The sequence below is a fragment of the Leptosomus discolor genome, chromosome 1 (assembly GCF_034619465.1).
Source record: "Leptosomus discolor isolate bLepDis1 chromosome 1, bLepDis1.hap2, whole genome shotgun sequence".
Lineage (NCBI taxonomy): Eukaryota > Metazoa > Chordata > Aves > Leptosomiformes > Leptosomidae > Leptosomus > Leptosomus discolor.
The window spans coordinates 135,098,106-135,120,502 of record NC_141391.1 but is presented as its reverse complement, the minus strand read 5'-3'; the positions used below and the strand labels follow the sequence as shown (position 1 = coordinate 135,120,502).

At 41.7% G+C, this 22,397-nt stretch overlaps 1 protein-coding gene across 2 annotated transcripts in view; it reads left to right on the top strand.

Moving 5' to 3' along the window:
• The first annotated feature begins 2,460 nt into the window (after positions 1–2,460).
• Positions 2,461–22,397, top strand: part of LOC104344535 (ovostatin) — a 31,372-nt gene continuing 11,435 nt past the window's right edge. Inside the window, exons 1-24 of one of the 2 annotated variants that reach the window (XM_086465506.1) lie at positions 2,461–2,525; positions 4,153–4,336; positions 5,028–5,184; positions 6,432–6,484; positions 6,967–6,987; positions 7,769–7,937; positions 9,154–9,238; positions 9,963–10,080; positions 10,761–10,881; positions 11,109–11,218; positions 12,267–12,425; positions 13,232–13,459; positions 13,824–13,881; positions 14,919–15,064; positions 15,461–15,610; positions 16,232–16,402; positions 16,744–16,861; positions 17,378–17,424; positions 18,175–18,257; positions 18,971–19,199; positions 19,795–19,921; positions 21,048–21,169; positions 21,841–21,892; positions 22,188–22,271. In XM_086465506.1, the coding sequence (XP_086321632.1) occupies positions 2,461–2,525; positions 4,153–4,336; positions 5,028–5,184; positions 6,432–6,484; positions 6,967–6,987; positions 7,769–7,937; positions 9,154–9,238; positions 9,963–10,080; positions 10,761–10,881; positions 11,109–11,218; positions 12,267–12,425; positions 13,232–13,459; positions 13,824–13,881; positions 14,919–15,064; positions 15,461–15,610; positions 16,232–16,402; positions 16,744–16,861; positions 17,378–17,424; positions 18,175–18,257; positions 18,971–19,199; positions 19,795–19,921; positions 21,048–21,169; positions 21,841–21,892; positions 22,188–22,271 (2,857 nt within the window). Of the gene's footprint in view, positions 2,526–4,152; positions 4,337–5,027; positions 5,185–6,431; positions 6,485–6,966; positions 6,988–7,768; positions 7,938–9,153; positions 9,239–9,962; positions 10,081–10,760; positions 10,882–11,108; positions 11,219–12,266; positions 12,426–13,231; positions 13,460–13,823; positions 13,882–14,918; positions 15,065–15,460; positions 15,611–16,231; positions 16,403–16,743; positions 16,862–17,377; positions 17,425–18,169; positions 18,258–18,970; positions 19,200–19,794; positions 19,922–21,047; positions 21,170–21,840; positions 21,893–22,187; positions 22,272–22,397 lie in introns of both variants that reach the window. The other variant, XM_086465512.1, reaches the window with a different exon arrangement.

The window sequence follows — 22,397 nt, the reverse complement described above, 5'->3', positions numbered from 1 at the left end:
GAGCCATAGAAGAGAAACAAGTAATTATGTATTACTCATTCTTCTGGAAAATCCAAAGCTTCACTTTTGAAAGCTGTTCATATTTCCACTGAACTTCCTGCTATATCTCTGAGACAAAGGAATACAGGCATGACTTAGACCTGTGTTGACCAAGAATTTGAGTGTCTCAGCTCCACTTTCAGACTATGCAGTGTTCTGCATGGCAAATGGACATTCTTTGACATTATTATTTTCCTAATTTGTGACTGCATCTAGTGTCTGGATTCTGCATATACAGCTATATTGGGCATTTTGGGATGACATAGGGACATCTGAGATGCTCTACACAAGCCAGCTGGGATATCGAAGGTGACCTAGTCGAAATGTCATAGAATTCTCTGTTGTTAGTGCAGTGTACATGAAAAACACTGAACTTAACTGCTCTCAGAAAGTGAATGGGATCCATGTTAGTTGGAAAACTTTACATTGCCCTGATGTGTATCTGTGAAGATCTTAGAAGAGGACAGATGCATCTGATGTGACAAAATGGCTTGGCAAATTGAGCTTTATTTGAAAGAAACTAACCTGTGAAAAACATGTTTCCAATGCAACTGCAACAATCGTTCCTCCAACTCATCTAGAGAAAGAATGGGGGGAAAAAAAGTATCTGTATATAAAATTTCTTCATAAAAGAGAGAACAAAGGCAGTAACTTTCCAAAGTCTGGACTGAATGAGTTGAAGACACCTTGATTCTATGACATCCAAAGAGCATGCAACATGACTGTTCTACAATTCTATGATTTCATGACTCTACTTTGAAAACCAAGTATATACGTGATACTTAAGTCTGTATTTGCTTTGTTTTGGTCTTGAAGTGCATTTGGCACTTTTCCTCATTTTATCAGTTTTCAAGCCAAACTATGATCTCCAATTACATCTTTCCTTATGCCAATACAAAGCAGAGCTAGCCTAAGGTCAACAGATTGGTTTGTATGATATCCAGTACCACGGTACCTTCGGTATGTCTGTCTTAGTGTGAGGTTCATTATCTCCCCCATGTTAAGTCATTACCTTCATGCTTCGAGATGATTAATCCCCTCCTGCTCCTAGCTTCTTAATCATCCAACCCAAAACTTCTTCTTTTTCCCTCCTACCAAAGACCACTGGGATAATTTCACCATTGCACTGTGGTCTTCTTAAGATTATCCCTGACATGGTAGTGAGGTGCATAAAGATCTGAGCTTACTTTTGCTACCACAACATTGCTACGATAAAAAGAGGTCCTCTAGGATCAGTAATTTCACTAAAGTAATGAATTCAATAGCTTGTTTCCAGAGAAACATGTGCTCTTCAAGAAAGAAACTGAGATAGCCTCGTTTATTCAGCCTAGAGAAACAAAGGCCAAGAGGGGACATAATTGCAGTCTTACACTATATAAAGTGGGATTATAGAGAAGGCAGAGACAGATTCTTCTCAGGGGTGCACTGTGAAAGGACAAAAAGCAATGGGCACAAGTTACAGTACAGGAAATTCTGATTTAAGGAAAAAAATCTTCACAAAATGGTTTATTAAGCATGGGAGCAGATGTCCAGAGGTGATGTGGACTCTCCATCCTTGGAGATTTTCAAAGCATGACTGGACAAACTTTGAAGCTAGCCCTTCTTAAAAGGCGAGATTGGACCACATAATGTAAGGAGGTTGCTTTCTATCTAAATGATTTTATGATTCTGTATCTGGATTATTCTGAAACTCCTCAGTCACCAACAGGCTTACAAGTTGTTTGATGGGGGCACAGAGATAGGGGGAAAAACCAGACTGACAGACAGATGAATAAACAAATGAAGTAATACTGTCAGATTCCTTTCCCTAGAGATATGCTTGTCCTGACCACTGGCAGAAACGGTAGGCAACTAGCCAACACCATTCCTTGCCGAATGTTACTGTGTAGAGTAAGAAATTCAGATTATGATTAGGAGGTTCCTTCTGTGCTGTACTGAATGCAGCCATAGCCTGATGCTGTATTATTACTACCCAGGCCCCTGTGCAGGCGTACGATAGCACTACGTTACTATTACTTCTGTTTTGTGAGATGTATCTATGGCAGATCTCAACAGAACAAGGAAATACTTCAGCAGTGGAAAACACAAACAGGTTGAAACATTAAGGAAAATTCAGTCAACGACACGATAATTGAAGAGGTAAGCTTCAGTAAGACATACAGATGGCAGGAACCGGTTTGGCTTGCAATACCTCACAAAGCTATGTGAAATATGAGAGCTTTCCTAAGCTATTGTTTGAGAGTTCACGGAGTGTGAGAACAGACAGCAGAGAGGAAGATGAACCTATGCAAATTTTATGTAGATATATTTTATGAGAATCTGAGCCATGGAGGAGGAGCACTGTCTCAGGCCAGTTTAAAAGCCAGAAGACAGGCTGTCCACTTGAGATCAGTCTCTCTTCTTTCTTCATCACAGACAGAGATGTGGTCAAGGATTCTTCTGAGTATTCTGTCCTTGAACTGGATTGCCACAGTGTCTTCTGAACCGTAAGAGATTATTCATTCTGTGTTTTGATGGTAACACATTTTATTATATTTCCCATCAGTTTATTTCTTCTGGGACACTGCTATGTAATAAACTGATTTTTTGAGACCTATGTTCTGAAATATGTCTGAAATGTAAGATGACATTGAAAGATGATTTGGAATGATGCTCTCCATCATAAAACTGCTATGAAATCTGATTTCAATGACGGAACCCTAGAACTGGAGTAGATGAAGTCTGAAGTGCATGGGTAAAGTAGTGGGGAGATTCAAGGCTAGACTAGCAAGTTATACTAACGATCAGGGTTGATGTGCATCAGCAGTACAGAGAGAGCATTGTGTATGAGGAGGTGCTACAGGCAAGAAAATGGTTGGTACTAGGGACTATGCTGAATGGCAATCCTAGTGTTAGTGTTAGTGTTAGTGTTAGTGTTTGTTAGTGTTAGCATCATGCCTGCTGTATTATCACAGGTTACACAGCACTGTCAATGCCCATGGCTTTATACAAACAGAAGTTTTCAGCCATGATTTTCAAAATTGCACCAACATTAGATCTTATAACTTTCAGAACTTCTCAAAAGTTCTGAAGGAAAATGCTGTGAAAGTCACATAGTTCACCTTTCTCAGATACACTGTTGGTTTTAATAATTTTACTTTTGGTCTTTGAATATCATGCAGTCTGAACTGCGCAAGTGAAAATAACAATAAAGGCAATATGAGCAGGCAAAGCTGTGGGAGAAAAAAAGGGAAAGGATCAGATTACCAAGAAAAGATTGTGCAATTCCTGTTGTGCTGCAGAACCAACTCATCAGTTCAGTCATACATTGTTTGGAAAGACTAATTTGGGCCGCAGAGAACTGTGGCCAGCAACAGAACCTTAGCCAAATATAGCAAATCTGAAGGAACATTTTTCAGAGGAAGAATCTGGGGAAGGAAGGCTGCCCTAATTATAGATGGCAATACAACTAAAAAAGCCCAATGGAATAAAGAAGCAAAGGAAGCAACACAGGGAGAGGCATGGAAACAGAATAGAGCGTGTAGGTTAGACTAAGCGTTCCCTGGAATAATCTGCAAAATGGAAAAGCAGGATCATTTCTTATGCATTATGCTGATTGACTTACGCTATGTCAGTTCTTATCTGGAGAGAGAGGTATCCAGAGAAAAAGAAATAAAAAATCTGTTGCAACCATTAATATTTTTGTCATTGACCTCAAAAAGAAGCTAATTATCACTCCTCATTATGGGAGGTTCCAGAGGTTTAAATATACATATAGGTCATGAGAGGATATATGCAGCTATGCTTGTCAGGTGTTTAGACACTTTAGTAATTGGAGCTGTGTAAATACCTGGAATGGAAAGATGCAGTATCATGCTGGGTAAGAAACTGCATAGAATGATGCCAGGTTTTTAGCTCAGAAAGAACTGTGAAGGACGAAAAATTGTCATCTGTACTTTCTTAGCATGTTATTCAAAATTCATTGAAAAAAATGGAAATCCTTCTGCCAGTTTGAGCAAGCTTTGGACCATGTCTTCCTTCACATGTATGGCATTTCTGTGGTATTTTCCTCTTCTGTTTGCTCTGACTTTCCTCCATGACTGAGTTCTCTGATCTGGTCTTGCCTTCTTACAGTCAGTATGTGCTGCTGGTCCCGACAGTAGTGCGGAGCGACTCTCCACAGACTGCTTGTGTGCAGTTCCACAGCCTCAGTGAGCCTCTATTCCTGAGCATTGTCCTGGAATATGGCAGTACGCAGAAGACTCTCTTTGAGGAATCCCTGACAAAGAATGATTTCTTCAAGTGCTTTGATTTCAAGGTATTTTCTCTTTTGAGACTACTGATGAGGGTGTAGAAGCTGGAAATACTTCTGAGCACACATCTCCTTGTCAGTGAGGGCGAGAAGATGAAGAGTGCGGGCAGGGAACAGGATGAACTACTGGAAAGGCTGACAATATAGACAGGAAAAAGAAAGACATATGGTTTTCAGGGGGAAGCTGGAGAAAGACTTTCAATCTCCATTCACAGAGTGAATAGAAAAAAGCTTTTGAATGCCATCACAGGTGCATGCACCGTATGGGACTGTCATAATTATCAAGCTGGAGAACCCAGTTAGGATATGCTCGTTCCCTTTTGACTCTACAAGATCTGGACAGATGTGACAAACAAGTCCCAAGGTTAGGTCTTCCAGAATGCAGCAGGAGAAAACACTTCAGAATTGAGCTGTATGGCTGGGGTAACCTATGTATAGGCAGATAGCTACATGAGACAAGGAAATGCATATGGCAGGGCATAACTTAAAACCTTAGTACCTGATGACAGATTATGGGACTTTCACAGCAGAAATTCCCAGAGACTATGTCACTGGCAAAAGTGGGGCTTCTCATGATTTTGCACAAGCTATTTATGACTCGCTTGACAGTCAGTATCTTACTCAAGAACCCTGGTCATTAGGGGACCTCAATATTTTTTATTTACCACTTTTTCTCTGGGGTTTTGTTTCCCTCCAGGTTCCTCCTGCTGCTTCTGACCCCCTGGCATTCATTTCCTTCTCTGCCAAAGGCACCACAGTCAATTTAGCTGAGAGAAGATCAGTGGCGATTCAGAACATGGATAATACTGTCTTCATCCAGACGGATAAACCCATCTACAAACCAGGGCAAAAAGGTGGCTGAGAATTTTGAGTCAGCTAGTGAACTGGGAAACTGAGTGCAAGGGTGGGTCTAGAATGATAAGGACTTCCTCTTGTGGAATAAAAGACCATGGACTGCGACAGCCATGAGCAATCCTTCAGATAGTGTATAATTGTCATCTGAGGTTAGGCTCATCAAAAGACAGTGAAAAGACAGAACTGATTCACAAAATTGCAACAAATGAGTAGAGTTCAATTGTTTTTTAATTAGTTAATTGTATTTACAGGATCTTGAGTTCTGCCAGGTTTACTGAGGTCACTCACATAAAAAGTGTCTTTAAAAACACACAAAATAATTGGTTAAGCTTGAAATTAATAAAATTAATTTAAAAATAAAGTAAGCATGTAATTTCCTGTCAACAGCTCTTTCTACTTAACTGCTAATCTAATAGCACTGGTTCCATCACAATATTTAAATGGCAGTACTGGCTGTGGTATTGTTAGCTATCTCTTTAGTATAATTATACTTCAGTGCGGCACTGGGTTTACACTTAGAATAAAGGCAAATTTTTCCTTCTCTTCAATTTTTTCATTGAATTCATTTGTATAAACAGTTTTTTAGGAAATGCTCCAGTGAACTGAGTCCTTCAAGAATTGAAGGCAGTACAGAGTATTTGTGTTTACTATAGAGGTTACTGTAGTCCCAGTGGGTCAGAATTGAAGATATTAGTCTGGATAAGAGGAGGCTGAGGGAAGACCTTATTGCTCTCTACAACTACCTGAAAGGAGGATGTAGCGAGGTGGGAGTCGGTCTCTTCTCCTAAGTAACTACAGATAGGACAAGAGGAAATGGCATCAAGTTGTGCCAGGGGAGGTTTAGATTGGACATTAGGAAAAATTTCTTTACTGAAAGAGTAGTCAAACATTGGAACAGGCTGCCCAGGGAAGTGGTGGTGTCACTGTCCCTGGAGGTGTTCAAAAAACATTTAGACGTGGCACTTCAGGACATGGTTTAGTAGGCATGGTGGTATTAGGTCAACTGTTGGACTTGATGATGTCAGAGGTCTATTCCAATCTAATGATTCTATGATTCTATGGTATTTCAGCTAACAAGCTTATTTTGATTTTCTTTTTCACTGGCAAAGATAATCAAGTGCTTTCTAGTTCTCTGGGGACTCTAGTTCTCCCTGAAAGCCTGGGCAAACTTTTTTTCAGTTGTATTTTGAAAGTGACTTACCACTGCTAAAGTAAATGATCCCTTTTCATCCTACATCTTTTTCAGTGTTGATTCGTGTGGTCAGTTTGGACACTCAGTTCAGACCTGTTCAGGAGACAGTAAGTATGAGTGATAGTCAAGATTTTTCAAGCACCTTCTTGAGGTACCTATTCACTGTGACTCTCTCACTTAGAAATTGAATTAAAAGGGCCTAGGATAGGCCTCCTGATGTTTTTTGAGAACTGCTGTAACTCCTTAGCTTCACACTCCATCCTTTCCCTGTCTTTATAGAGGGCAAAGGGTCTGAAAGCACTCCTGGAAATCTCTCACAGTGCTCAGATTTTGTAGTGGCTTCACCCGCCCCAGATATGTAGAAACAGACTGCATGTTTTTGTAGAAAAGGTAAATTCACAAGCAGGTTATCCTCTTAAAATTTTCTCTTTAGTTACGGACATGAGTTTCAAATTGCTTCCTTGGCCCAGTCTTCTACATCCAGAGAAAGCTGTTCACAACCTTCTTTCTGTTCTAGTGTTTCTGAAGCTTACAGTTAATTTCTCAATGTTTTGACAATTTTTTTCTTTCTTTTTTTCCCCTCCTTCAGTATCGTCGAATCATCATTGAGGTAAGAGATGCAACATGTCATTAAAGCACAAGTTGCTTTGGAAAGATTATGCTTCGTCATTCCCCATAGTGTCAATAGCTGAGGGAGACTCATCCAGAGCACACCGTCTAAAGCCAGTGGACTTGAGGTTGAACACTGAGAATACCCATTATCAAACACTAGAGGAGAAGAAATCAGCAGAAATGGAGATGCTAGTCAGGAATGGCATGGAGTTGTTGCTGCAACTCTCATTAGGGTTCCAAAAAGAGTGTTCGGTGTAGTCTTACTTTGATAGGACTACAGTAAATGGGCTGGTGAAATAGCCTCATTCTCATGCAGACATGAGAATAGTAACTTTCTGAAATGTCGTGTTCTGCTGGGGGACAGGCTAATGGTGAATCAGTCTTCTACCACATTTCACGTCACTAGATCTTGAAGGACTTTCTAAAGGAGGCCAGCATAATGTTCCCGTTTTACAGAAGGAGTTGAGTCAGAAAGAATTATGCCAGAAGAGCTACAGATAAACAGCGTGAGTCCCAATAAGGCGCTATTCCTGGATGATCTGAGGTCATCTGGCAGTGTAGCTAATTTCCAGTTAAAACATGTATTTAGCCTTGTTTAATCAAATCTGTTTAAACAGATCTGGAATATTAACAGGAATTAAGAGCACATGTCATCAGCCCAAGCTCACGTTCATCCTGTGATGCACTTAGCCAATACATGAGGATGCAAAACTTGAAAGGTAAGAAGACAATAAACAGGTGATAAAGGTTTTTGTACATCTTTTTCTCCTGCTCTCCAGGATCCAGAGCAAAACAGGATCTTCCAGTGGTTGGAGGTAGCATCTAAGCATGGAATTGTCCAGCTCTCCTTTCCACTAATCCTGGAGCCTATTCTGGGCTACTACCGCATCACTGTGGAGAAGACGTCAGGTGAAAAAGAATACCAGTTCTTCACAGTGGAGGAATATGGTAAGCAAAGGCTATCAACTGCCCTGCACCAGCAATGAGACTGCCTCTGCCTAAGTCAGATAGGAGCTGCTAGTGCAGAGTTTAAGTGCTTTGAGTTCTCCACCTCATGCCTGAGAAAGAAAGATGTGGAGAGAGCTGGGTGGAGAAAGTGAAGGCAAGAAAAGAACAAAGAAATGCTGCGAAAGGCAGCATTTTTCAGGAATTAAATCAGGAGTCTAGTTATCTTCTGGGCTTGGCACAAAGTCACTGCGTAACTTTGGGATCCACATCCTATCACTCAGGCCTTACACTCCCCATCTGTTCAGAGGCAAAATGAATGAGTCAGGCCTGTCCTGTTTTGTGGAGGTCATCACTGTATGAAAAGCACTAGGCTAAAATATGCAGCAGAAATCTGAAGATATTATCTATCAAACAGATTAAATGACAGGTACCGGATTGGTACTGGGGCAGGCTAGATAGCCAGTGGAAGCACAAGATAGAAAACGGTGGGTAATGCAGGTGCCAAAGCCCTCATAGTGATCAGCTTACTCTCTGGAATGGACCATACCAAGGGAGTTGTTAAGTTTGACTTGATTTTACAAGTTTTCTCATCTTATAGTGGCAGGTTTTCCTTAGTAGTCCCCAGAGAAGGCTTGGACAACTCCCAGTTGTTTGGTTTTTTTGTAAGGGCAGTGACACACCTTTCCTGCTTACCCACCAGAGCTCTTTCATACCTTCCAATTTCCTTTTCCAGCTATATTGTCATTATTGCTGGTGACTTGGGACAAAAGATAAGCTGAAATGCAGAGTGACAGTGACCTGCTGGATTTTACTATTTCACTTATTCTGTTGCCTTTCTCCTTCAATGGGGCTGGATTGCGTAATAGCTTCTGTTCTCCAGGGCTTAACTGGTTTGAGACATCAGCATTACTCCTACCTTTCTCTTGAAGAAAATGTACAGCCAGTTAAAGTGATTTATCACAGTTCTTACTGTGGCTGTTACCATTATTAGTATGATTATTATTGCATTTTAAAGAAGATATTAATCTTACCGCTAGAGGTTATTTTCTCTCTGACAGTATCCAACAGTCAGCTGCTAGGCAGAATATTCTTTGAACCATTTCCTCTACCTTGTTGGCAAAAATTCCTTTGCAAACTGTTTTTTTTTACTCTTACACACACACACGTGCCTATGGCATGAAACTGCTGATCAGTCATACTCACATTGCATTCCCAGTCCTGCCAAAATTTGAAGTGACAACCAGTGGGCCGAAGAGGATTTCTTTCTTTGATGAAGAAGTCAGGGTGAACGTTTGTGCTTCGTAAGTATCAGACCTGAGAACAGCACATTTGATCACAAGAAACATGGGATAGAGGATGGTGTGTCATGCTGGGAAGCAGGAACCCTGCTGCTGATTCAGAGTATGGGTTAAAGCAATTCCTTTAGCTATGACTTCCATGACATGAAGTATGATAACTTTCCTCCTGCTACCTAGCAAAATTAGCACTGGGAGAGTTTGTGTAAGTAGTAGAGAGTTTGTGTAGACAGTTTGAAGATATCAAGTGGTACATACTCGCTAGCTGTTCTTTTCTATTATCACAGAATAGGAAAGAAATAGCACAGAAGGAGAGTCTATGATTAAGATTGCTAGCTGTGACACTGCCAAAGGGCAGGATGGTATGAGCTAAAGGGGTAAATAGGGATCTTTCTGCAGTGTGTCCTGCTTTGCATAAGGCACTAACAAGGAAAAGTAAGCAACAGGGAATGATATCCTAACCCTGAGTCCAGCACCATTTTCCAGCTTCAGACCTTGAAGAATGACTACACTAAGACAATGGTAAAGCAGGCTTTTTTAACAAGATGACAGAAACAGCCTAAAAATAGTTGAAGGTAATTCTGCTAGGGCTAACTGATCCTAATTCCCAGCTGCTTTTCTGTCTGTGTTCTGGGCACTCCTGAGGGATTTAGAGTGAGCATTGCTCCACAGTCTTTGCAGGTTTCATGCTAAGTCCATGATTGGATTCTTGTGTCTCTTCCTTTCCTAGGTACACTTATGGCCAACCTGTGCAAGGGAATGCCCGAATCAATGTGTGTCAGCAGCGCTTTTATAGTCAAAGATGTGGGCAAACCCAGAAAGAAACCTGTGAAGCTGTCACTGGACTGGTATGATACAGGGCAAGGCCTTCCTTCCCAGTCAGCTTTACTACCCAACATGTAGCACAGTGTTTGGTGGCCTCATTCATTTCCTGGCAAAGACCAGAGAAACAATCCCAGAGGCATGTTTTTTCTCACTGTCCCACAGACAACACTGAAAGAACATGAAGGTAGTTTTATCAATGACCTCATTAGGAGACTTTGATTTTGCCCTCAGAGTCAGTAAGAGGGAGGGAAGCTTATGCAACAATAAATTTGTGATCATTCCTAAAACACTGGACTTGTGTTCTTACCAAATCTAATCAATAGACCTCTATTGGGAGACTTTGAGGATGCTTAGTGTTAAACTAGTGATTAATTTCTCCACTAGATCAGACACAAAGTGCTCTGGTCATAGAGCTCAGGTATCATGCAAGATGGGTTTAAGAAGGAGCATGAGCATAGAGAGGACTAGGGGGAATGAGGAGAGAGGTTTCCAGGTGCAAGGGTAAATGGTATTGAAACAATGAGCTGGGAAGGGAGCCAGGGAGTGAGAATTGTAAGGTAGGAGGGGAGCAAGTAGAAAGGAAGAGCTGAAGAAGATGTAAGCAGAAGCAATGAAGCTCTTCAGAAACCCACTAATACAGATTCAGGAGCAATTTTCCAAACCTTGAGAAAAATGGGTTTTCCCCTCTGTCCTCCTTTTTCAGCTGGGGAAGGATGGCTGCCTCAACACTGTCATCTCCATCAAAACATTCCAGCTCTACCACAGCTATGCCAGAATGTATACCAGCCTTAACATAGAAAGCATCGTCACTGAAAATGGAACAGGTAACGCCAAGTGGAGGTTGGGAGTAGCTGATTAAAGCTAGTAATGTGGTACTTTCTGTGAGGAAATCTGGATCCCAGTCTGTGCAGCAAACAACCAAAAATCACCATTGTCTTCGTGTAGCTCTCGCTCCAGAGCATCAACGCTCCATATAGCTTTTCAAAAGAAACAGTTTTCTGCCCATGTCTGATTTCTATTTCCTCCCCTTTATACTGGCTGTGACTCACAGGTGTTCAGATGAAAGGTTATGACCATGTTGCAGTGAACCAAGAAAATGACAGAGTGATGTTCAAGAATATGGATCTTTACTACAAGAGAGGAATTCCCTACTATGGTGAGGTGGGTACCCGAGAGGATACATTTAGATCAAAGCTCCCTGAAGTCCAATATCGTGATCTTTGTGTTGCCCCATTTGTGGTTGTCCCTTAACTCCGTGCTGACAGCTTCCCATGATAATGCTGCATGACAGTGACTGCTGCATAGTTCTCTCGTTATGCTAGATGCTTCTAGAGAAAATAAGAAAATTATATCATATCTGGAGTGTTAGTGTCTCTCTTCTGCCGTAGTTAGAGAATGCCTAAAAGGTGGATAAGTGGAAGGTCATATGAGAGGGAAAGGAGAGTCTGCAAGAAACTACTTTAGCAACAGCTGTGCCTAAATGGAAGGTAGAATTTACCCTGTGTTGCATCACATAGTCCCAGGCATGTTTACTTGAAGTAGTGTAAGCGTTGGAGCCCATTTTGGCTTCTTAGCAACCTGCACACAGAGGATAAACCCAGGCAGAGAAATGAGGATGAGCTGTACAGCATTGTCCTGAGATGCAGTGGGGACAGAGGGTATGCACAGATGGCTAGGAGCTGGAAGGTGCTGAGCTCCACAGGTTACCTTTGGCCATGAAGTCATCTGATTGCTTTAGGTTTGTTAATGAATGCTCTCCAAAGAGTAGGTGCTCTGCAGTCCCTCTATTTCTATTTGCTCAGGAAGGGAGAGTGTGAGGTAAGAATTTAAACCGTCATCTCTCACTCAGCAGTCTTTTACGTGATGGCCTACTGCACTAGTGGTCACTGAAGAGAGACAGAGAACTTATCATTAAAAGAATCTTTTATACGAGATCATGTATGTAAACAAATCCTTCTCCCTCTGTGACATATAGTTTTTCTGTGCACTGATAGGAATTGCCTGCCTCTGCCGGTCACAGAACTCCTGCTCCTTCAAAATATTGAGGAGCATTTGCATCTTAAATACATTTCACTCTTGATTTCTACTCCCTGCACTTGTCCTCAGCGCTTAAGTGAGCATCTTCTGGTGACCAGAGCATTTCCCAATTTTGTTTTGTTTTATTTTTTTTTTTTTTTCTCTGAATCCTTTGGGTATTCTTTGTGTTTAGATCACTGTGACAAATGTGGATGGCAAGCCTGTTGCCGATAGGACTGTTCTGCTGGAGCTCAATGAAGAATATCTGGCCAACTATACCACTGACAAGAATGGCACTGCTGCTTTTTCCATTGACACATCCAACTTCTTTGATCCCAGTTTTAAGTTGAGAGTAAGTAAATACAGGCTTCAGTCTAATTCTTGAAAAAATACTTTATTGGAGAGAGGGCTTAGAAGCAATTGGTGGGTGCTGGAAGGATTGTTTCAGATGAGAGAAGTAGGCAGTCAGTCCACCAACACCTGCAACCCATGTGAAACTAATATGAGAAAACACCAGTGCCTGAGAAGTGGTAGACTGCAGCCCAGAAGTATTTGGGCTGCAGGGATTTTTCAGCACCTCCCTGCTTTTCCCTGTGCTCAGAAGCCCTTTCTGCAGCCATCTTCCTTCTCTTTATTCTGTGTGCTAGAGGACCTTCCTCACAAACTGCCCTGCCTTCCCCACCTAGCCTGAGTGCATACTAGCCTCTTCCTGCTGCTGCCTGCTTCCCTGCATTTCTGCTGGCACAGACTTACGCCTGTTAACATCACATGGTCTTCTCATCTTGTCATGCCTTTTCTCTGGTGTGATGGGAAGCGCTGAGAAAAGGAAGGCTTTGAGAATAATGCCATTCTAACTCACAGTAAGTCCTAGCAATTTATACAACCTGTCCCAAACCTGCAAGAATCTGAAATAACCTCCTTACTGCAATATGCCATAGATGTCTGGATACATTAAGGTGTTCAGAAGGCTCACCCCTGCTCTGGACTGGTGAAGCACAAGTTTTTCACACCAGCTTTTGCTCCTGGCTTAAACAGCCCCACAAAATCAGCTTCCCAAGAGAATATTTTAGAGGGAAGATAACTTCGCTTCTCACCTGCCTGCCATTTTTTTGTTTTCCACTTTGTTCATTCCCTATGTGTGACTCTTCTGCTTCATAGGTCAGGCAGGCACCAGATGACTGTGCAGACTTCTTCATTTGGAGTAATGATAATGAGCCACAAGCCTTATTTTCTGTCCGGCGTTTCTACTCACGGACAAACAGCTTTGTGAAAATTGAGCCAGTGAAGGAGAAGCTCAGCTGTGGCCAGCAGCGAACGATCAACGTTCAGTATGTCCTGAACAGAGAAGGCTACAGGAATGCCAGGGAGACAAATTTCTACTACATGGTAAGTGCTACCTTGACTCACAAAACATCTCTTTTCTTTCACTTTCTCTTGAACACCACACAAGGCAGAAGTCTCCAGACCAGGGAGTGGTTACAGATCATAGCTTGACCTGATGACCTTTGAAGCCTCTCAGGACACCGCTCAAAATCAACTATTTCATGGGTAAAGGGAGGAGGTGTTTTTGATGCTGTCTCAGAATCACAGAATGGTAGGGGTTGGAAGGGACTTCTGGAGATCATCTAGTCTGACGCCCCTGCTAAAGCAGGTTCACCTAGAGCAGGTTGCACAGGATCATATCCCGGTCACTTTTGAATATCTCCAGAGAAGGAGACTCCAGAACCTCATGAGGTTTTTCTATGCCCAGGTGATGACAGAAGGAAAAATTATTCTTGGTGGACAGAAGCAAGTCAGCATCTCTGGCGGTAAGTTCTAGACCGTATTATTACTGATACTTCAGAGCATCGTTCTAAGCACCAGAGCATTGGTAAGTTTTGTAAGAAGGGATGAAAGCAGAGACCTGTGGCTAAATCAGGTACTAGTTCTTAAATCCTATGACCTGTCACCACTCACAGTATCATTTGCTTTTGCTACAGCATCTAGCCAATCCCCCATACCATAATCAAATTTATCTTCTCAGTTGAAAGATGAAAACTTCGTTGTGACCGGACACAAGAAATGTAACCTTCTTTTTTATTTCTTGCTGAGGAGTATTTACAATTTCAGAGTTACTCTGTGACATACTAGTCTTCACCAATTATTCTTTGAAATACTTTTTAAAGTTTGAAATAATAGGTGTCCAATTTTACAAGGATATTTAGTAGTTAACTGCTTGGAATTCATTGCACTTTTGAAAATCTCCAAATACCCACAAATGACAATGATCATACTAATCATAAAAAACTGAACTTCACTCTTTCATTGTTAAAAATGTCTTTTCTTGCACAACCTGGTGTATTTCCAGTCTTCGTTAGGTGGCTTAAGTAAGCCTCACTCCACACTTGTTAATGTTTGTCATCTTTGGTCTTAAGCTTAATTTCCTGTCCCTGCTCTAGTAGTTGTCATCCATGTAAATAAGAACTTCCTAGTGTTAAGAGAGCTCTCCCTTAGCTCCGGAGATTGACCCATCTCCTCTGGTGTAGGAGGTTCTAGGTTTAAGACCCACAGGCAGTGTTGTGCCCTTCTCATAGCAATCATGCACAGATTTCCCTGTCCAACTTCTACTCAGCTGAGACCCTTCTCTGGAAAGAACCCTGCTCTCAGCATCCTCTAGTTTGTATCTGTTGTCTTGCTGATGGGAGCTGTTCCTCAGCCACTGAGATGAATCTTCCAATATCCAACTTCGCTGTTTTTTAAAGGTGCTGGTAGGTTATGGATGAATATGTGGTCCTTCCACCGAAGCTAAGGTTTGTTTAATCTCTTTTGTTGTTTTCTCCTCCCCTGTTCCATGTTCCTTCCACAGCTCCCACAGGCACATTCTCCATCACACTGACTGTCACCAACAATCTTGCCCCCAGCGCCAGAATTTTGCTCTACACAGTGCATCCTCTTGGGGAGATAGTGGCTGACAGCTCTTGGATACGCAGCAATGTATGCTTCAAAAACAAGGTGAAAACCTTTGCTTTCTTATTAAGGGTTATATCAGCTCGCTCTTTGCTGAGAGAACAGTTAGGGAGTGACTTCATCAAGAGACCTGCACTCAGGATGGCCTTTAGGAATAGAAAAGGTACAGAGGTGCCTGGGAACATGAGGAGCTGTCCCTGGAATGGTCACGCGTTCTCAGGCTCAGACCTACTACTCAATGGAGTGGGAACAGTGAGATGTCTAGGGCATTAGAGAGGTTGTGAATTTTTACAGAACAGGGATTCAGAAGGGCCATATAGTGGTAGGAGCCTTGCCCCACAGAGAGCAGAGTGAGTGCTGGTGAAAGGTGAGATTTAGATCTATGTGCCAAGTTGATTCTCATAATTTCTGTGTGGTTGTCTTGGATTTATTAATTTCCAGCTCCATCTTGAGTTCTCTGAGAAGCAGGGTCTCCCAGGCTCTAAAGTCAGTCTCCACCTTGAAGCTGCTGCCAACTCCTACTGTGCCCTGCGAGCTGTTGATCAAAGCGTTCTTCTTCTTCAGCCTGTACAAGAGTTATCTGCTGAGAGTGTAAGCCACATCCCCAGTCCTGTGTTCTTTTGACCTAGGGACAACCAGAATGACATTCCAGTCCCCACCTGTGATCTCTGCTGCTGGCTGTATTTTTATTTTGCCTTGGAAACAGGTAGCTCAGTGATTAAAGAAAGGTCTATGGCAGTTGTGCACTCCAAAGACAGAAACTGATAGTGGAACATTTGCTTTTGGAAAGCACAGTAGTGTAAGACATATCCCAAGAATATGTCTAATGCAACTCCTTGAAAGCATAGTTCCTCCCTGGGGAGTGATTCTGTCAAAATTGTACTTTATGACTCAAATAGGCCTTGGGCCCAGAACAAAATCTGTAGATGTCAGACTCCAGTCTACTCTTTGCATAACTCAAGAGAATATCTCCATGCTTTTTGCTCAAGTTCACCCCACAAAGCCATTGCAGCTCAGAAGGAGGAGGGTAGAGTCCAGCCCTTCTTATGCATTGTCAGCCGAATTGCTTATTCATCACTAGGTAGGCATCACTAGGCAAACCCACTGCAGTCTATAGGATTGCTCAGGGGCCACCATAAGCTTTCAATAGATGTGATTTTGCACCTGCTTGGGACCTTCCTTGTGTTTACCTTAGTCATTCTCACCTACCAGGTGTACTACCAATTTCGTGCAAGTGATTTATATGGCTATTACTACAATGGGCTCAACCTGGAAGATGACAAGCCACAGAGGTGTACCCCAGTCAAACCCACCTTTTTTGATGGCTTGTACTATGAACCTGTGAATGTCAGTCGTGATGGTGATGTCTACAGGGTTTTCAGGGTATGTGCTCTGTGTGCTTCTTTGAGTGGGAGGTATTCCAAAAGAATTCATACACATTAGCATTCAACTTTCTCAGGTGGTGGTTCTTACTGCTAAGAGAAGGCAGCTGATACCTGGAACTGTCTAAAGTCAGCCAGTTGCTGCCTTCTTATCCACAGCTCTTTTTCAGGAAGACTGAGAATCACATCTAGATATATTTGCTGGGATCCTGCCCATGCTTCAGCAGACATTTCCTAAGCAGGACCATGGCGTTGGCTCATGACCTCAGGCATTCCTACTGAAGAGCTGAGTTGGTATCTAGTGCATGCCCTGAGTTAAATGATTGATTCTTTCACATCCAGGATATGGGCCTGAAGGTTTTAACCAACTCCGTGCTGCGGAAGCCAGTTCTGTGCAATGAAGACAAATCTGATGTGCAAGATTACCCTGGATATTTTGACCACGATGTCGCCCATGTCAGTGGCTATGGCACAGGTAAAAGAAGGTTCATACTATATCTCCGATCCCAATCTACTTGGTCTTCAAAACTCTTGCCTGTATAAAATAACAGCCAGCATGTTGAGGGTTTTTTTTGGGAATAAGTCTATGTGTCCCAGTTTGCCTCTAGTAATCTCTTTCTGACAGTCCTTGCAGTACAATCAGTTATCTCTCACTTAGGCACAGGGTGCATATAGAAAAGACATGGAATACTGGATTCTTTCATAAACTGATACTGATTTTTCAGGTCAGATCTTTTCATGAAATCACAGTTCAATAAAATATTTAAAAGGAAATGCCAATGCACAAAAATAACGGCAATTCCCAGTGTCAAGAATTCACGCAGCACTTAGCATACTTTGCACATATTTTCCAAAGCCTTTATAGATCAGCAGGAGTTATGATTATGTTTCTCCAAGTCAGATTGCTCAGCAAAAGAACAAAAGCAGCAGACATAGGTTGCCACAAGGGAAATTGCTGTTCAACACTAGGAAAAAGTTCTTCCCCGTGCAAGTTTTACTACACTAGAAGAGGTTCTCCAGCAGGTTTTGGAATCTCCATCACTGCAAGTTTTCAAAATGAGACCCTTGAGCAACATGATCTGACTTTGAAGTTAGTCCTACTTCAAGGAGATTGGACTAGAGAACTCCAGAGGTTCCTTGCAACCTAGATTTTTTCTGTGATTCTAGGTCCAGCAAAATAAGAAAATATTGTTATTTCCATGATACAGCTAGGAAATCTGAGATACCTCCATGCTAAATGAGGTGTTGGACATCACATGAGTCCATGGCAAACTGGAAGGAGGACCTTGGTTCCTGATATCATACCTGTAGTTTAACTATACGTACAAAAGTAGTTTTCCAATGGACCGGATATTCAGCTCCAGTTTTAACTACTGAACAGGGTAAAAATGATTGAGTTTTCAGGGAGGTTTGTAAAGCATTATAAACTTTGGTGACAATATTGGCTACTGTTGCTTTTTGCCAGTCAAAGAGAGCTAGTAGTAGAGGATGGGGAACATGCGTTTCAATATGAAATGAAGTGAAATGTCTTGTGAAATACCTAAATTTTCTAGTATTTTCCTATGGGAAAATAGAATAGATAAGAAATTTTCCTTCCCATACCCTATATCTTCAAGAATTTTCCTTTTTTATGGGAAAAAGAATGGAAAAATGCTCAGATGGAGTACTTAGTGTTCATTTATGGTGTTGAGCATGTCTGATAGCAATTCAGATTCTTCTGACCTGACCTCTCTAATATTATACACTTTAATCATACACAATCTTCTAGATGAGTCAAGGATTCTTTCTGAGCGTGGTGGTAAAACTGTTCGGAAATTCTTCCCTGAGACCTGGATTTGGGATCTGGTTCATACTGAGTAAGTATTTTTATCTTCACTTCTTATCTCCCATGTGGATTTTTGAGTTGACACATGTTGCTGAACTGAATTTGGAGAAGAAGCCATGGAACATATGTCTGCTTTGTAGATGTGGTTCTCCTTTTCCCATCTTACTCAATGACTGTTGAGCTCCCAATCTTGTATGCAGTGTCAAATCTACTTGAACTGTGAATGACATCTATTCTGTGCTCTGCTGCCATCCTTCTGATGGGGAGAAAGAATGAAGTCTGGGTAAAATGAAAGCATTTGTTTATGAGAGAGCAGGAAGAAAACTTGTTATTTTTCTTCAAATTTTTAATTCAGCCTCAGAAAACTCAGGTTATTTTGTTTTTCTTTCCAGGCTCTCACAGCATCTGCAATGAGAATATCTCCATCTTAGCTATGCATCTAGGGTCTGTTCTAGAACATTAATCCAAATTTATTGTTTCTAAACTGCGTGTTTGGGCACTATGGTATTTAAACGAATGGTATTTCTAAATTAAAATAGCTGAGTATTCTTCCAAGTGCTTTTTAACATGTAGTTCACTGGCACTTTCATCTTTATTTCCAGCTTAGTATTTTTTTTAATATGGAGAGGCATCTTGCAGAAAGTAAGATGAAAACCAAAGTACTAACTCAAGCAGGGAGCCTGTTTAATGTGCCTTTAAAATGCCAAGGATCATTTCTCATTCTGTTTTTCTTGTTTTCCTCAGTTCCAGGGGAGAGGTCAATGTTTTTTACACCATTCCTGACACCATCACAGAATGGAAAGCCAGCGCTTTCTGTGTGCAGGATGATGCCGGGTTTGGCATCTCCTCACCTGTTTCACTGACAGCATTCCAACCATTCTTTGTGGTTATCACTTTGCCGTACTCTGTCATTCGAGGGGAAAGCTTTAATTTAATAGCCAATGTCTTCAACTACCTCAACAAATGCATCCAGGTATATCAAGTCCCCTTTTACTTCCTATATGGTTTGTCTGTTTCCCAGAGATCCCAGCATTCTCCTGCATAATGCACCAGAAATTCAGGAATAAGTGTTTAACTTATGCTTTAGCCTAATTTATTGCACTCTCACCCTCTCTCCCTGGACCCATTCCTGTGTCATAGCATTAGGAAAATGTGGCTGATGATCCCTATGGCTGGTGCACGGAAGATAGGAACTTGCTTATCATTGTTTCGTAATTTAGTTCTTCTTTTTGCTGCTGAAGGAGGAACTTGAGCAGAGGGTATGGGTACTGTGCTGTGCAAAACACAATACATACTGAGTATGCTGAATGTAGCAGTAACTCATAAGAAGACTTGACTAATGAGCACAGACACCTTGGTATAATTCTGTCAAAACCAGACACTAATGGAGGACAGAAAAGAGACAGGTTTGCCACTTCCTCAGAGAAGTGACCCATTCTTCTGTCCTGGTACCATCCCACAGATTAAGATAACAAATAGCTTCTTCAGCAGGTCTCCCTTGCTCTGCAGCCTAACTTTATCGGCCCCCTACTTCATTTGTAATTTTGCTCCTTCTTTCTTTGTCTCAGATCAGTTCCATACTGACAAAGTCAAGTGACTACAAGGCAGAAATCCTTTCACCGGAAGGCAACATAGCAAGGCTGTGTGCCAATGAAAGAAAAACCTACATTTGGGCTGTTAGCCCCCACAAACTTGGTAAGTTTGTCTTTTCATCACCTTGGTATGTCTCTGTTTGATCTTTTTACCTCTGTCACTCCCAGCCTTTAATGCAACATCAGTAATCCACAGGCAGGCGTTTCTGGACAGCTCCATTATTTGCTCTACAGATTTAATGTTGGACCTCTGCTAAAGCTCCCTTAGACACACTGAATGAGCAGTGAGTTGTTCTGGTGTTTTATCTCTTCTGATTTTTGGTAGTCTGTTTCCTGTCCATTTTAAGAAGAACTCTTCACTTGCTACATTATGTATGAAATACTGGCAGGATTTCCTGATCTTTCAACTGACAGTGTTAACAAACTGTATTCAGTAAGAATAAAATTTGCTAATAATTTTGGACTGGATTCTGAATGTGCAAAGAGGACATTGCTCCTCCCCAATTTTACATCTGTGTTAATTCACACTGCCTTCAAGTCAACTTTGTCTTTTTAAAAAAGTAGTTACAGCATCTTGCGTGTGTAAGTGCTCAGAAGTTGAGGTACAAAACCCATTTAATTAGCAAAGATCCTTCTCAAAATGAACCACAGATGGGCCTTTTCTTTAAAACATTGCTTCTAAACCCTGTAGTTAGTATGACTGGTTTCCTTCAAACTCACAGAGAATAATGCAAAGTTATAGTGAGATGAGCACTGGATATGCAGTGAAATAATACTGCAGAGATGAAAAAAAGAAAGCTACTGTCTCTCCCTGGTAACTCTGATAGTAACGCATTTTGATCCAAGTAAAAAACTCCTTTGGATTTCCAGTTTGCCGTGATTGCAGGGGTGAAGTGAGCAACACTGAAAAGCTGCTCACTGAGAGTTGCTCCTCACCAGTCCATCTGAAGGAAGGAGGCAGCAGAACTATAACTGTTGCAACACTGCCCTAAGCCAGAGAAAACTCAGTACAAATCTAAGTAGAGGTGGAAACTGGTAGTGAGTACTGTCATTTTTGTTATCCAGGATCATCCTTATTTTGTTCCTCATGCTAGGGCCCCAGGCAGCCACTTCTTCAGCGAGAATACATTTCTCAGCAGTCCATCAGCCTAGAAGAGAAAGTGAAAACCAGGGGTAACTGTAGACATTGAAATAACTTTCTTTTCTTGGACTGGTGGGTGGCTTTCCAGGTGAGGTGAAATTCACAATTACTGCTGAGGCCAAACTGAATACCAGAGGTACTGGAAACAGCACATCCCCAGAAGAGGAGATAATTCATAGTGACACCCTGATTCAAACCCTGCTTGTTGAGGTACAGTAGGAAATCTGCCTTTGCCTTCTGCTTTGTGGAAACTGAAGTTTCTATAGCTGTGGGTTAGAAGCAGTTAGCTAGTGTGAGGAGGCAAGGCAGCTGACACAGATGGAGCTGTGTACAGTAGACTTCTCCACGTGAAAATGAGAGTGTAAGTCACAACAATCAATGACATCCACTGTCCTCCTGCTGCTGTCTTCTTCCTGGCACCATGGGAATACATGTCCTGACACCCCACAGATGTCAGTAGAGATGTAGCCAGAAGGGAGGAGATTCCACACTTTACCACACTTATGTGCCTTTAGTCTGTGACTCTAATACTAGGGAGGGGGTGGAGGGAACATACAAAAGGAAATGTATTTCTCTTGAGCATCATAAAGCAGCATCCACATAGGATTAGTTGGACAGAATCCCTCTCAGAGACTGGAAATGTCTATTTTATGACCACTTTCTAAGAAGGAAGGTGCTCTGGACATGGGGTTGGGTAAAAGAGAGAGGGAGCCACGGACCAAGAGATATTCTAGTGCAGATAGGGTAGGACTGGGTACAAGGGGTGCGCTGTCTGGATAGCCACATTCACATCCCATTTTATGCTGTTAAATTGTCATGGTTTCACGGTGATGTTCTACAATTTTCTTCCTCTTCCTGACGACTTCTCTGCAATGAAACAGCCTGAAGGTATTAAAAAGGAATTGACTCAGAGCTCCCTCATCTGTACAAAAGGTAAGGCAAGTTCATTCGTTCATTCATTCCAGGGAGTCAGTGGAACTGATTCACAATCTTGTAGGTTTTGTCCTACAAAACCAGACCCTTCCAGGGGAGGAAAGAGGGTCTCAGGGTCAAGGTGCTGGACTACAATTAAGGATTTTCAGAGATACCTTTGACTCATTGGGCAAGTCTCTGCACCTTTTTCTTTACCCGGACTGCAGATTGTATCAGTCGCTGTAGTAATGCTTACAAAGTGAAGACTTTTGGAAAAAAGATTGTTTTAACAATACTTGTTACATTTTCTCATCAGGCATAACCGTTTCTGAGCCAGTGTCTCTCAGCCTGCCGAGAAACCTAGTACAGGGATCAGCCAGAGCTTACTTTTCTGTCATTGGTAAGTTTAGTACTTAGACTAAAAACAAAAGTAAGTGGCATTTCTCTTGTGCTGCACCAAGTTCCATCACATATACATGAGCAAAACTAATGTAAATTTGAGGGAATACTTAATCTTGATTTTAGA